Source organism: Squalius cephalus (assembly GCF_949319135.1).
Source record: "Squalius cephalus genome assembly, chromosome: 15".
Classification (NCBI taxonomy): Eukaryota; Metazoa; Chordata; class Actinopteri; order Cypriniformes; family Leuciscidae; genus Squalius; species Squalius cephalus.
In genome coordinates this window covers 31,396,490-31,412,632 of record NC_137136.1, presented here as the reverse complement: position 1 = coordinate 31,412,632, position 16,143 = coordinate 31,396,490, and the positions used below count along the sequence as shown (strand labels likewise).

At 38.5% G+C, this 16,143-nt stretch overlaps 1 protein-coding gene across 7 annotated transcripts; it reads left to right on the top strand.

Annotated features, from left to right (window-relative positions):
* The first annotated feature begins 6,160 nt into the window (after positions 1 to 6,160).
* slc52a3-2b (solute carrier family 52 member 3-2b) lies at positions 6,161 to 14,228 on the top strand. 7 transcript variants are annotated; one of them, XM_079894204.1, is made up of 6 exons: positions 6,232 to 6,517; positions 7,748 to 7,803; positions 7,901 to 8,052; positions 8,573 to 9,649; positions 13,090 to 13,213; positions 13,535 to 14,228. In XM_079894204.1, the coding sequence occupies exons 4-6, from the start codon at positions 8,619 to 8,621 to the stop codon at positions 13,745 to 13,747; spliced, it is 1,368 nt and encodes a 455-aa protein (XP_079750330.1). In that variant the 5' UTR covers positions 6,232 to 6,517; positions 7,748 to 7,803; positions 7,901 to 8,052; positions 8,573 to 8,618; the 3' UTR covers positions 13,748 to 14,228. The 7 variants fall into 7 exon arrangements, with proteins under 7 accessions (XP_079750328.1, XP_079750329.1, XP_079750333.1 ...); XM_079894203.1 differs by lacking the exon at positions 7,748 to 7,803 and having other exon boundaries at positions 6,214 to 6,517; XM_079894205.1 differs by having other exon boundaries at positions 6,220 to 6,385; positions 7,748 to 8,052.
* The last annotated feature ends 1,915 nt before the right edge of the window (positions 14,229 to 16,143 follow it).

The window sequence follows — 16,143 nt, the reverse complement described above, 5'->3', positions numbered from 1 at the left end:
CACTGGCCTCTATCAAGAGGGTAGGGGACCTGCAGGCATTTTCGGTCGACGAATCGTGCCTAGAGTTCAGGCCGGGTGACAACCATGTTGTTCTGAGACCCCGGCCTGGCTATGTGCTCAAAGTTCCTACCACTCCCTTCAGGGACCAGGTGGTGAACCTGCAAGCACTGCCCCTGGAGGAGGCAGACCCAGCCCTGGCTTTGCTCTGTCCTGTCCACACTCTGCATCTGTACGTGGACAGAACTCAAAGTCTCAGGACCTCAGACCAGCTCTTTGTCTCAAGGCTGTCTCCAAGCAGAGGATGGCCCACTGGATAGTGGATGCCATCGCCTTGGCTTACCACGTGTTCCCTGCCCGCTCAGGTTGCATGCTCACTCCATGAGAGGCGTTGCATCCTCCTGGGCACTGACATGTGGCTCCTCTCTAACAGATATCTATAGAACTGCGTGCTGGGCGACACTTAACATGTTCGCTAGATATTATAGCCTACGTGTAGAGCCGGTCTCCTTCCGTGTTCTCACCCTAAATGGGTAGAAGCACTGAGGGTGCTTTCACACCTGCCTCATTAGAGTTCGTTTTCCCCATTGGTGCGGTTCATTTGGGCAGGTGTGAATACGACAATCGCACTCGGGTGTGCACCAAAAGCGGACCAAACTAGGATCTTCATTCCTGCAGAGGGGCAGAGTCAACTGTAACACACAACAAGAGCTCGACCTTGAACTGTCGACCTCGAACAGAACCAACTGCCAAAGAACTGCGCATTTTTGGACTAAACCAGTTGCTGTAGTCAGCTGTGCTGTGCATTATGGGATGAGGAGAAATGTTTGTTGACAGTTTGCACTTTAAGCAAGGCAGCTCACGGACAAACTTGTGAGGAGGTGCGGAGCCTGATAGAAATTTGGTCTGATGACCATATTAGGTCCCAACTGTCAAAAACCCACAATAATTTTTTTGGATGATGAGCATGTCACTGTTTAGCAACATTAATGCACACCTCCTCCTGAAGTGACTGCGCCACGTGCAGTGCATTAACACATTATTTTCGAGCCGCATCCTCGCTTCATTCTCAAATATTATTGTTTGTCTAAAGTGGTGTAGACAAACTATATAATAAAATATGACCAGGGAAACAATCAGCCCACGCAGGTCGTCTCTCCATAGTAAATAGTGGTGTGTTGTCTACCGGATTTTTCACCTCTTTTCTTACTTCCGGGAGTTCTGTTGGAATTTTCCCGCACGTTAATTCTGACCAATCAAAGTGCAGTTATGGAAATGCATTCAAGACACATCTGGCCATCGAGTGATGTGGATGTTGTCACGTGACTGCATTTTGGTTCATTTTATCAACTCATAAACTGATTCGGACCAGAGCGATCAGTGTGGTGTGAAAAGGACCCAAAACACCTGAAAAATGCTACAAAGTATAATTTTTCACCCTTGGTCCGGACCAAATGAACTGAACTACAGATGCGAACTCCTATCGTCCTTCCAGGCAAGAAGGGGCAAGAGGCTTGCACAGGGCACTGGATGGGGTCAGCAGCTGTGGCCCTTTGGTAGGGATTCCTATTCATTGATCTCAACTTGGCGTCGACCGACCGACTGAAGAGGAACGGCTAGGGTTACATATGGTAACCCTCGTTCCCTCAAGGAGGGAACGGATACGCCACGTCTCATCGCCACATCTGCTGCGGCCCGCTGGGGCAGCCAGCTTATTGGCTCGCTCCTCAGCAAAAAACTGAAGTGCAGTCGCACTTTCTGCTCATTATATACCCGCACTCCGTGGCTGAACAGCTGATGCAAATGATTGCACGCCTATGTGCATTGGCTCGTTTAGTTTCACTCGAAGTAGATTCACCTCTCTAGCGAGATTCCTATTCGTCGGTCACGACACAGCGCCTCCGTTCCTTCCTTCAGGGAACGAGGGTTACCATATGTAACCTAGACGTTTCCTTTATCTTTACTGAATCCATTAAGAGCTGCTGTCTGTTTGACAGATTGCTAATGTTCCTGTCTAGTTCATTACATTATTTAAAGTGAACCATTTTAATGCAATTAATGACATTATAATATTTACGCACCAAAGTTATGCACTAATTCTGCTGTGTCTGTTTTAGGTTTTTGGGAATTGTTTCTTCTGAACTTATCTTCTCTAGCCTCAACATTCCTTGTGTTCTAACAAACTCCAAACACTGCGGGCTATTGATTTCTACTTGATACCATTCAAGGGTATTAAAAATGCTGACAACTCTCACTGTGAGGCCTTGGAAAAGCCAATCTGAACAAGTGACCATGGAGATGGACTCTTGGCAGAGGTGAACACAGAAATAAAGTTCACTGCCAGAACACATCAGTGTAAAGGAACTTTCCATGTATCAACAGAATAATTAAAAGAAATCAACATACAGTGCATACAATTTTGGGGGAAAAAAGTTAAAGTTGACATGAAACAGAAGTTGCGATATTATTTTATTCCCTATTGTGGCATTTTCTTGGCATCTCAAACAAGAACAAATGTAGGGCAGGCTTGATTTTGTCCGTTGGGAATACATTGGATGGTTGTGGATTGCTATTGGTGGATCTCATGTGAGTGACAGGTTACCCCACCCTCATCATCAGAGAAGAGAAGAGATGTCACTGCAAGAGGGAGGGGAAGTTATTTTGATTCAAGATTATGGATTGAAAAAAATAAACGGAAAAATCATTTACAATAAATACTGCAATATTCAATAAAAAGGGATCAATTTTGATTTCATGGTAAATTTGAAATGATGAAAAACGTTTTTCAAGAACCTTCAATCTAACAGCCTTTCATAAACAATGACCACTTCCATCAGGCTCCAAATACGCCATTAAAATATCATATGACTTATACTAAATTCCAAGTCTGAACAGACTGACCGTTTGCTCACTGAAAACCTTTTCCTCTGCCAAAGTTCTCAGATCTCATTTGTGATGGTGTTCAGATTTAAAAATGGCCAATTAACACATGATGCAGGGTTTGACATTATAGAGTTACACTAGATGCCTTCAGGTGATATGAAATACAGTAGAGCACACTACTGAGATAGACTAGTTTTTGGTCCAAGACATGGTTACTATGATGAACTGCTATTGTATTAAAAAGGTTTGCATGAAGGGTTGACATAAAGTCATATGGGTTTGGAATGATATGAAGGTGAGTAAATGACAGGATTTTCATACTGAGTGAACTATTTCTTCAAGCAAACTTTCCTTTTGTCACTGTGAACTCTTTTGAACAAAAAGCGCTCAGTCCTGCCTCTTGAAACGAAGCATCTCACACACTCCCTCCTGCTTTACTCTCGTCTCACTCTCGTCTATCTGATAGCAGCAATTCAGCTCTTCCCTTCATCCAGAGCGTTGACTCTCACTGCCTTATAGATTGAAGAATACAGCAATTAAAATAACGGGTGAGTGTACGCTGTCAGGAATGATTTCATCCTCCATAGTCTGCATTGATGTGACACGTTTTTCATTAGTTATTTTCTGTTGTAGAAAAGTGCTTTGCAGATTTCTGTGGCTTATTCACTTACCAGATGCTTTGTAGAGAAACAATGTCAAGTTATTTCATTATTTTTATTCAGTTACTTGGAAATTATTCAGACAAATCTACATAATTGCTAAAACATTTTAACTTAAATGTTCAGGTCAGCATGTTGGTAAAGACTGCAGTCTTTAACGTATCATTTGAAAGAACATTTTCTCAAGTATTGAGAAAAATCAAGTATTATTTATTTCTTGAAATGTACAGTATGGCAAAAAGTGATGTCCGGTCTAGGAAAATTTACATCTTCATGCTCTCTTTAAATATTGTTAAATATGTGTTAAAGATTTTGTAAGCATATTGTGTAGTTGTGTTTGGAGTCGATTGTTGTATTTGTGATAACGCAATGAAACGTGCCGAATTGTACGGCATAATTTTTGTCCTGGTTGTTATACAAAGAAATTATGAACATGCAAAACAAGAGAGAACCAACAAAATATTAATAACTGATTATGTTGTAATCAATGTAAGCTTTTTGTTTTTCTATAAAACATTTTTACATAGTAAAATAATTATTTGGCCTTTTTTGCCAAATAATGTTGTCAGATCAATACCTTAAAACCAAGTTTAGTGTTTTGTTCCTTCCTCATATTTAAAATATAAAAAAATATATCAAATATTTCCCTCATATTTTGATGGTTAAATTGAACTTGTAGGGCCATTAAAAAACAAATTTCCCTCCAGATATCACTTTTAGCCACTATTGTACTTTTTACAGCTGTGATCTTTATTTATGTGTATTCTTTCACTTTTAATAATACAAGAATAAAGTTACAAATATGAAAATAAGGCAGAAGCAAAGCAAGGAAATTATATTAAAAGTAGTGCTACCATACCAGACTAGTGCAAAGTGCAAAAGGATTGTTAGCTTTCTATAGAAAAGCTTTCTGCCCTCCGAATGAATAATATAACATTTATATAATATAATATAACATTGAGTTATCCTCAAGAGTAACAGAGCGCCAGTCAGTGATCAGTGCAGTTCTACTCTAACATAATTGTTTCATAAACTTTAGAATGACAGCCAAGCCTTTTCTTTTCCCTTTGGTATTTTTGTTTCCAAATGCCAGGAGTTTCTCAGAGCTTCTAAATAATATTGTGCTTCCCATGTGTGTAGGTTCCCACTGTGTGACAATAAAGGCTTTCAGGATCTCATTAAGCTTCATACAATAAGTGAACTGTATTTAAAGCCTCACTTGGCACTTGACTTGAGTAACATGATGACAAGAGCCAGTTTAAACCGCAACCCACAGCAATCAACATAACTATCAAAAATAATGAAATATGTAGTTTAAAAGACATATAAAGAGCTCTTATGTGTACAGTTATTGTGTTTATTATTGTAATGACAGGAGCAGAAGATTTTAGATTAGAAGGTGACAGATTGAGTGACACGATTTTGATATTGTGAAATGAAATTTTAATGCATCTAATTCCACCAGAGATGTGTTATTTATTTATTTTAGGAGTGCTTTAAGAAGGCATCGATTTTTAAACTACATTGATTTTTCACCAGTGTTATCCCAAAGGTTTCAGTATTCAAGCCAGTACTCTGACACTCTTTAAAGTTTTATGATCCTGGGATATATCCTGTAAAGTATCTGACCATACATTTTTAGATCTGTAATGATACACCATAATGATACATCTGAAAAAAACATCAGCATTTAATGGAATGGCTTTTGTTGTACAAATGACATAAAAATCGTATTTTAATGCAGCTGTATTTCAACAAGAATGTGAAAAATTGTCACATATTTACACACTTTTATAACAATTTTGAGATGTTGCAGTTTGTCTTTCACTGAGAAGAACTAAGAAAAATTAGTAATGGTGCAGGCAGTGACCGTGTGCCTTTGAGAAAGCAGTATTACACTTCAGTATACTTTTGAAAAGTGTATTTATTATGGAGATGGCAATTTAAATAAACATGTATTGTTTAAATTTTTATTAAATGCAATTAGCTGAACTTAAAAGTGCTTTTTTGCTTTATATGTAATTTCATAGTTCTGTTGTCTTTGAAATATGGTTCAAAGCATTTATGGTAAATTAAAATATACTTGAATCATGTAATAATCCTTTATATCATGCAATTACATATAGTTGTAATTACACATTTGTAATGATGATGTTGGAATTTAGTATATCAACTTTAAATGTAACATCAAATAAAACACAACAGTTAATTAATCAGGTACTTTGCAAGTGATCATGACAAAAGATTATTGATTTTAAAATGTGTATAGTTAAATTACACCTTTTTTTCAGTGTTTTAAGAAACAGCAATGAAAGTGTTTTAAAATTTGAAGTAGCCTACACTACAAGTGCACATTACAATTCAATTTACATTACAAATGCAATTAAGTGCACTTCTTTTTCTCAAGGGTTGTGTGGCTTTGTCAAGCCGAGGGACTCGGTGTTCCTCCCAAAACTGTTGCTATAATAAAAGATTGTGAGCTGCTTTTGTATAGGGTTACCTTTAACCCGTATTTAGTAAAACAGTGTTTACAGCAAGGGTTAAAGAATCATTTCAATGTCAGTTCAGCCTCTGTGTCATGTAATAAGATACACTTCCTGTTTCCGATCAACGTCAAGGTTGTTATGAGAGAGAGAGAGAGAGAGAGAGAGAGAGAGAGAGAGAGAGAGAGAGAGAGAGAGAGAGAGAGAGAGAGAAGGGGAGGGGTTAGTTGCATCATGCTTACTTGCCTTCCTTCCCTGTTCTCTCCGTCGGTCAGTTGAGCACATGGTCGTGAATGTTTGCCCACTGGGATAAAGGACCCCAAGTTCACACAGCTCGCGCATGCGCGGTCTTATTCCCATCAGGTGAGTTAATATCAGAGTAAGAGAGAGAGAGAGAGAGAGCCAAGGAGCAGGAGCGAGAAAAACAGAGCTCAAACTCACGCTGAAGGCTGTTCAAACTGCTGCCAGAATGTACTGAAACCTCAGGAGAATCAGGTGGGATGTATGTGTGTATCTTTGTGTTTAAACACGAGTGTGTTTTTGGTAAACCAATGAACCAGAAAAAGATTCAAGGGCATTGCCACTGGTATGAACACAAACTGGTTATTGTGAATGTGGTTAATTGATGATACAGTCAGGTAGAAGGAACCTGTTATGTCATAAAACAAGAAAGGTGATCACAGTGAATATACAGAAGTGATTACAGGAACTGTTGGTGTAGTATTATGTGTAGTGAGTGAGTTTATAAGTAATCTGTGTTGCTGCTGCTCGGCTTTAGACTGAGTTTGAGTATGGGAAAGGTCATGTGACATCTCTGATGCAAACTGTGATTTCCTTAACCCTTTACAATAAGGGTTTTATTAATCTTTCTTAATATTAATTTCAACATTTACTTATACTGTATTAAAATCTTGATAACATTAGTTAATGCCCTGTGAACTAGCATGAACAGCTGTATTTTTATTAACTAACGTTAACGTAAACAAATTGCTCATGGTTAGTTCATGTTAGTTAATACATTAACTAATGAACCTTATTGTAAAGTGTTATCGTGATTTCAAATAATAACAAGACCGAAATATCAGATAACTGCCCAAAAAAATGGGACTTTCTATAGCAAAGTAAATAGATTTTTTGAAAATATTCTATTTTCAGTGTAATTAGTGGTGCATGCTAAGGCAAACATCACAATGACAACAGGGGTGTCTAATCTTGCTCACTTTCCAGCAGTTTAGATCCAGCCCTAATTAATATCCCACCAAGAGGAGAATTTGCATAAGACTGTTCACACACACACAGCCGCATACCATATGCCACACACACTCTCCATAGACCACATGCTGATTGTTGCAATGCAGTCACCTCTCTGTCAGACAGCAGTTCAAATGTCAGTACTTTGAACTTTATATACTGTAGACTACTGAAAGACTGGTATTGTTTTGTTTTTAGTATTGGCCAAGTGCTGGTACTTTTGATCTACACAAGTAGAATTCATTTTTTTCATCTATACCAGAGATCAGAGACTGTGAAGGAACCCCGCTGTTGCATATTATAAAAATGAATATTTTAACATACTTGGCCTTTAAAAGCCATCCAAATTACTCATATACATGTGCATTAGATTTTTGTATTTCTTCTTATAATGTGGGAAGGAAAATGAGTTTAGCTTCATATCTAAATTTGGTTACATTTAACTAAATATGGCATTTTTTGTTAAACCTAAAGGGATAGTTCACCCTAAAATGAGAGTGCACGTCGTACGGAGAAGCCCAACAGCCAAGGTCAAGAATTTAGTTAAATAATACAGTAAAATAAAAAGTAACAATAATGCATTACATTTCTATTTGTTTTTCACCAAACCCTATCTTATACCCCCAGGGCACTTGGAATATATGACACTGGATCATTCTGTGATACTTAAAAAAACATAAAAAAAAAAAAAAACATGCTTGATTCTGGTCGCTATTCACTGCTATTACATGATCGAGCCGAAAGAAGGGTGTACGGTACGCCATAAGAACAACACCAGGGTGAGTAAATGATGACTTAATTTTCATTTTAGGGTGAACTATCCCTTTACGTCTATGCAGGGCTCGACAATAAGGACTGCTGATGAATGACTACTCTTTCGCATCTTCTTGCACTTGAACGGACAAATACACACACAATAATGTCAAAATGCCCGTCTTGGTGAGCATCCTCGTAAACACGGTTGGTTATATCTTAAGTGAACGTAAAAAGTTGAGGAAGAAAAAGCATGTGTCAGTATATTGGAGTCTTGAAGTGACAGCAGCCTAATATTCCTGCTGCTGTCTGTGTCATTCATGTTAAACACCTGAACCAGCTAATCAAGGTCTTCCGAATCTCTTACTGTGTCTCATTTTAAAGGCTGTGTCCTCTGGAGGTATTTCAGTAACCATTATAAAATTGACCGTTATTCCTAGTGAAGCATAAGTTGTTGGAATTTATTTATGACTTCTGACATCAAAACAGTGCTTGAAATGGGGCTATTGTAAAACTAATCACTTTACCTGTACTCCCATCTTTCAGATAACCTTTAAAAACCAGTTGCCTTTTGGACATCAGTGCCTTCATCATGTCACTGTTCACACATGTTTTGGCGTGCCTTTTTGGCATTGGATCATGGGTGGCCATAAACGGGATGTGGGTGGAGCTACCTCTGATTGTCAATGCTATTCCTGAGGGTTGGCTCCTGCCCTCCTATCTCACAATAATTATCCAGATGGCCAACATTGGCCCTCTCTTCATCACGCTCATGCACCGCTTCAGACCGGGCGTGCTGGACGAGCGGCCCGTTATCTACACGATTGTGACGGTCGGTGTGGTGGCCACTTCACTCCTGGCTTTCCTCTGGAACCGCACGCTTACTATTGGAGATGGCGAACATAGTGCTGCCTTACTGTCCCTTAGCTTCCTACTGTCTGTTGTGGACTGCACCTCATCCGTCACCTTTTTACCCTTCATGATGCGTCTGCAGCCTCGGTACCTCACCACCTACTTCATTGGAGAAGGTCTGAGTGGTCTGGTCCCAGCGCTGGTGGCTCTTATCCAAGGTGTAGGGGTAGTCCACTGTAAAAATGCAAGTGCTACTGCAAATTTTAGCATGGAGAACTCATCCTGGGGCTTCGATGGAGAACTAAAGGCACACTACCAGCCGGCCAACTTCTCGGCTCAGGTTTTCTTCCTTTTCCTCAGTGCGATGATGATGGTGTGCCTGGGCGCTTTCCTGTTACTGAATTTCCACCCAGCTGTGGAACGGGAACACAAGAGCAAAGGTTATATTGATGATTCTCAGCGGGTGGAGAAGATTGATATAAGTCAATCCCCGAACAGTGAAACTCCAGAACAGACACCCATGCTGGATTCCCCAGAAGGCCCAGTGATAAAGCGACACAGCTCGTTTGGAAAAGGAACCTACAGCAGAACAGAGCTGGTATTCATTTTTGTAGTTCTGGCCTGGGTCAATGCATTGACCAATGCAGTCCTTCCCTCAGTCCAGTCATACTCATGTTTGCCGTATGGAAATCAAGCCTATCATCTTGCAACCACTTTGTCCTCCGTTGCGAATCCAGTGGCATGCTTCATTGCCTTGTTTGTCCCAATCAGGTGAGAAAAAATAATTAACTTTGATTATAAAGTCAATATTCTCTTCCTGGAGCTCAAACAGTAGAGCATGGTGCGAGCAACACCAAGATCATGAGTTTGACTCCTAGGGGATACATGCAATAATGCAGTGTAGCCTGATCTTTACCATCACAGTAAGAAACACAATCACGCTATATGTCTGAAATTAGAGATGCTACTAATTACAATTGAAGCCATACCCTATATTTTACATCGTCACTTAAAAGACTTAAAGGGATAGTTCACTTTGAAAATACATTTTGGTATGTTTTAGCTTACCTCAAGGGCATCCAAGATGTAGGTGTCTTTTTTTCCGCAGTAGTTTCAATTTTGATATTTTTAGGTCAAACCGTTCTTGTCTGTCAGTCATTTAATGCAGGTCTATGGTCACTGTCTCAAAGAGCATGCACAGAGTCCAAATTAAAACAATTCCCCATCGTCCAAATTAAACAATTCCCCATCGTAAGTACACATTGATGGCCTAAGACACGAAACGAGCGGTTTGTGTGAGAAAACGAACAGTATTTATGTCGTTGTTATCTCTTGAACACAGCCACGTCCAAATGATCTGACGGCGCGGGCGGGTATAGATGTATACACTAGATGTCGCTTGGCTACGGTTTCGTTCCAATGAACTGCAGTAGCCAAGGCGACATCTATGTATATATCTATACCCGCCCGCGCCGTCAGATCATTTGGACGTGGCTGTGTTCAAGAGATAACAACGACATAAATACTGTTCGTTTTCTCACACAAACTGCTCGTTTCGTGTCTTAGGCCATCAATGTGTACTTACGATGGGGAATTGTTTAATTTGGACGATGGGGAATTGTTTTAATTTGGACTCTGTGCGTGCTCTTTGAGACAGTGACCATAGACCTGCATTATACGACTGACAGACAAGAACGGTTTGACCTAAAAATATCAAAATTGAAACTACTGCGGAAAAAAAGACACCTACATCTTGGATGCCCTTGAGGTAAGCTAAAACATGCCAAAATTTTATTTCAAAGTGAACTATCCCTTTAAATTAAATTTGGAAAATGTTAAACTCAAAATGTTAATCTCACATCAGTCTCTTTGATAACTGGCAAGTTTTCTCTTAAAGGGGTCATGAACTGGATTGTTTTATTATTTTATAATGTTGCCTGGGGTGCCCTTATAATGTTAGTATGATTTTTACATAAAAAATTGTCATAATTTATAAATAAAAGCCATTTTTCCAAGCCTGATTTCTGCCTCAGATTTGAACGCTCCGTTTTAAGGGGCGTGTCTGCTGTGAGACTTCAGTGTAAACGCCCACTGCTGTGATTGGCTGACATGCTTGCAATGAAATAGCTAGTATTACAGGAACTCTCTCGAAAACTTTTACTACGTTTTTACTATTACAGCTATCGAGATTAACAAATCGTGAAAAGTATCGTTTAAAGCATTATATTTAAATCTATTCCATCACATGAAAGGTTGCAGCATGATGAGCACTGACTGAGCAGATGACAGACAGTCTGTTGATCGCGTGAATAAAGATCTTATCATTGCAACGCAATTTTTGCACTCTCACAAATGCTTACACCAAATCACAATGCAAACACGATGTGAGTACACAGTAAGAGCTTCGTTGTGTAGTGTAACAGTGTCATTATTTCATCACGAGTTTGGTAAGTGTCCAGATAAGCTCTCGCGGCTCGCGCTGTGCTGTTTGATTGACAGCTTGGGCGAATGGAAAGGGATCGTTCTTTGATCGCTTTCTGTAGGCTATATAATTTAATAACAGTTTAAAAAAAGATTATTTTCATAATACTACGAGAAATTATGTGAAGTTGATCGTTTAGTCACTGATGCATAAACAGTATTGAACGATTTTAAGAGAAATATCTGAACTTGAATAATTACACCGAAATCACTGATCGCAGATCAGGCATTAGAATACACATGGTTACTTACATGTTGCTGGCAGATCCGTGTCGGGAAATTGTGATTGACTGATTTAATAAAGTTTAACCATGCTGGAATCCGAAGGAAGCTTATGACTGTCTTCTTCCACAAACAGGCACTGCACAATTTAGTCAACAGCATGTTTATTGCTTGGAAGGAGCTCGATCCGGTAGCAATTATCATGTCGTCCTATGTTATTTAGCATGTTTGGGCGAATCGGTGGGCGGGGCTAAACAGGCCGTGTTGAAGTAGGCGTTGATCTTCTTTTGTGGAGGCGGTGTTTTATCCTCTTTGACGTCATAGTTCCCCACTTTGAAAAACGAGTCGTTTGCTGAGCCTGGTGTCTATAAAAGCTTTTATTGGACTAACAAGGTAGTTTTCAGTTCTGAAACTTACAGGATATTATTATAGTATGATGATCTGTTATATGTCAAAAGCTCAAGGAAACTTTGATTTCTCAGTTCATCACCCCTTTAAGACAACTGATTGAATCTTCAATGATGCTGACTGAGAATTGTTTACTCTCGCTTACTTTAAAATCTAAAAACCTTATTTTATTCTTCCCGGCATGTGCCTGAGCATCAAACTGTTCACCTGCGACATCTTATTTTCATTAATACTTTGAGAATCACACTCATATGTATGACGAAACCGACCAATATTTAAATCTCTTAATATAATACCAACCAGTATTTAAATCTATTAATTGCCTTTGAACACTGATGAGTCACTGATCCACTGATTTGTATGCTAGACGACATTATAAACACAGTATAGATCTAAAGTCTGGAGGATCACTTGGATCATTGTTATATATCGTCATTTTGCCCAGCCCTAAAAATTGCTCTATGGTAAAGCACTAAGGGTATGTTTACACGACAATGATGTACTAAATACGAAAAAACACACAGGTTCACAAAAACGACTAAAAATGCTGTGCGCAAAAACTGTATCGTTTTCAAAAACTTTCAAAAAGGACGCTCTCTTCACTAAGTCTGCGTTCCACTCCCGATTTTTATGCCCTTCACTCGCTAAATCCCAATTTATACTTTTGCGTCGAACTCACGGCGTCGCTACGTCGTAGGCTGTGTGTATCACGCGTACCCTGACGTGCTCCTCTCCAAAAATGTAACACCGCGTCAATTCTTTGCGGACCGCAAGCGCTGTGATTGGTCTGCTAGATCCCCTCCCTCGGGTTTCACATGCTCCCTCTGCATGTGTAATTGCACGTCTACGACGCAGAAGTATAAATGAAAACCGACGCATAGAGGATACGGCGTAGCTCCGACGCAGCATTTACTACTGATCACAGATCTGTACGTCACTCATAAGCTGTGCATAAAAATAATAATCGCAATAAGAGATTTCATGTTAATTGCGATTAATCGTGCAGCCCTAAAATTCAACTATTCCATTTCCAAGAAATGTTTGACTGGCTGACATGCTTTTATTATACAAATTCATCCAACTACATAACTATGTCCAAGGTCTCTGGTGCTGATGGCGGTTCTGACAGTGACGGGCACGGGGTTTGGGGCGTATATAATGGCCATGGCAGCACTAAGCCCATGCCCTCTGCTGATCGATCATGACCTCGGAGCAGCGCTCATTGTAAGGTTCTCACACACACATGCACACCATTGGTGGTAGTTGTTCCATGTTTAGACCTGTAAATGTGACTGTAAAGTAAATTTAGTGGCACTGGCATTTACCTTGTTTAAAGGAGTTCAAAAGGGCATCTAATTGTATGTTTGAACTCTTACAACATTTGTTAGAATTGCATCATATACACTACAGTGCACAGTACTCACTGATCTATATGTGAATGACATTATATAGATCAGTGACAGTACTACATATTTCAGCACAAATGTAATGTGAGGGCAACAGCATCACATAATCTCTATTTTCTCTTTCTCCCTTGATCTTTAGGTCATAACCTGGGTCATATTTGTCCTCACTCTGTCCTATGTGAAGGTGATTATTGGAGTGATCCTGCGAGATGAAGGCCACAGCGCCCTCGTGTGGTGTGGAGCTGTGGTGCAGCTGGGCTCTATGTTAGGTGCCCTGACAATGTTCCCTTTGGTTAGTGTTTATGGACTTTTCCAGTCAGGAGATCCCTGTAATACCAAGTGTCCTCAATAAAAGCAAGCATTATTCTGATGGATTCAGAGTAAAGTGAATCAATGCCACACAAGGCTGAATAATACACAAATGTTTGGCCACACACATTTTTCCATTAGGCTATACCCTACTGTCTATTTTTTTTTTTTTACATTTACAAATCCCAGCTACTGTATTGTTCCAACAACTATCTTTCCGTTTAGTTGTCATTTAGTTCATAGTACTGTTACATCATGACAAAACAAGCTTTATAATCTGCTGTAATATCTGGCACTCGCTTACAGTTACAGTTTAACTTGTCAATTACTGCATTTTTGTTATATTTAAATGTTATACTTGATATGTGGTATTTTTAATATCTCTTTGAAGTCTGAGGTCATGTTTTTTAAAGAATTGGAGAATATTTATGATTTTAAAACATGTAAGGCCTTGACAATCCTTTTTTCTTTTTTTACAAGACTTTAGTTTCGGAAAAAAATAAATCTTTGTTCTCTAAGAATTATGTAAATTGTGTTGTGGTTATTTCTGTGAAATATTTTATATTTGTTTAACTGATATAAGTCTGTCACATTATTAAAACTTAAATCATAGAAAACCATCATGTAACCATTATGTTATCAACCTATCTGGTATATTTTAGTACAGAGGTTCTCAAACTGGTAAACCTCAGAGGAGGGACGTGCACAGATATTTTGAGGGGCAGGGGCACAAGTGAAATAAATGGCACTTCTCATAATTACGTATTTTTTTTCTTTTTTTTAAACAAAAAAGTATATATATTAACGCAACTCTGACTTCCTTTTTACAAAATTTATTTAAAAAGTTAATTAATTTTATCTTCCTCAAACTCACGCAATTGTTTCATTTTCAAAAGATGTCTACAAAATAATCAGTTCACACAGAAACCATGGTCTCCTAGTATTCACTAGGTTTATAGAGCAGCAAAGGAAACCATTCCACAATGTGCATGTTTTGAAAACATTTTCTATGCTACTAGTTTCAAGTATATATTTAGAATAACCTAAATAACTGCATCAGGCAGAGGGGCGTGTTTTACTAATAATTTGTTTATTTTTGCACATCATTTTAATTATTTTGGTGTTATCAGAATACATAACACTTTAAAATCAACACAAATATTCACTCTAAACTGAAGAGGGCTGTTGCTGCTATTTTGTTAACTTTACTAAAAAAATCACTGCAAAAATGATTGACAAAATACAAATTGAAAATTTGCATCTAATTGACAGGGCAATGCAGGTAAATAGGATAAACAAAATAACTAAAGCATATCTGGTGGTGATACATGCTTATTTTATTACTAACTTATTTTATTACATGGCTTGGTTGAATTCCAATGTAGAATGCGGTCTGTTATTTCTTGATAACAGACCGCTGTGCGGAGTATAACATTATGTCATTATATAGATCAGTGAGTATAACCAGAGACAATTTAGGCTTTGGTATAACAGACCGTTACCATGAAAAACAGAGCGTTGCTGGACTCGAGTCACAGGATTCTAACCTGATTCTAACCGTAGAGACGGAGCGTACTATTTTCTGGAAGCAATACAATCGGGTTTAAATCAAATAAACTCCCTTTTAAATAAATATTTTGTGTCAAATTAATTATTTATTTGGTAGGTAGCCATGTAATAAGCGGGATTATGTGAGTGTGTGTGTGTGTGTGTATGATGTGTGCCGATGTGCGCCGCTGCGCAGAGACGCCAAGGGGGGGAGAGAGAGATAGAGAGAGAGGGAGCGCTTCAGAACTCCTGACCTGCTATTTAGATATACTATTCTTCAATAAATATATTTGTTTGACAGGGAAGCAAACAGGAATATATATTATTTAAAAAAAAAAAAAAAAAAAGCACCCCAGAAAAAAGGGCACTTTCTCTCCAGGAATAAAAAGGGCAGGCGCTCAAGCCCCCTTTGATGTCTATGTGTGCACGTGCCTGAGGCTCAGAGTATGTGGAATTTTGATAGGCATGTATGAAAATATTTATTATTAAGGAAAGGTGAGCCTAAATATACCATACCAGCAAATGTGACATGAATTTCCATTTCCATAAATCATCTCTTGATATAGCTCTTATTATATTATATTATATTCTATTCTATTCTATTCTATTATATTATATTATATTATATTATATGGCCCATAAACACTCCCAAAGTTGTAAAGAGCAAGATAGTTTAAATCTTAGCCTTCCTTGTCTGTGACAACATGCATAGTTAAATTTTGGACAAAAACACTCACAAACAAAAAAACAGCTGGCTATATATGTTATTTTATTATGTATAGGCTATACATTATGTTATTATAATTAATTAATTATTATTGTATGATAATTTGTAAGTAAAAGAAAAGAACGCCACTTGATCCTATTTTCTGAACTACTGATGCAAAACGT

Excerpts from the sequence above, each read along its gene's own strand:
- slc52a3-2b (XM_079894202.1), top strand. The coding sequence starts at position 8,619 with ATGTCACTGTTCACACATGTTTTGGCGTGCCTTTTTGGCATTGGATCA. Across the intron at positions 9,650-13,089 it reads GCCTTGTTTGTCCCAATCAG|GTCTCTGGTGCTGATGGCGG; the intron begins GTGAGAAAAAAT and ends ACTATGTCCAAG. Across the intron at positions 13,214-13,534 it reads ACCTCGGAGCAGCGCTCATT|GTCATAACCTGGGTCATATT; the intron begins GTAAGGTTCTCA and ends CTTGATCTTTAG.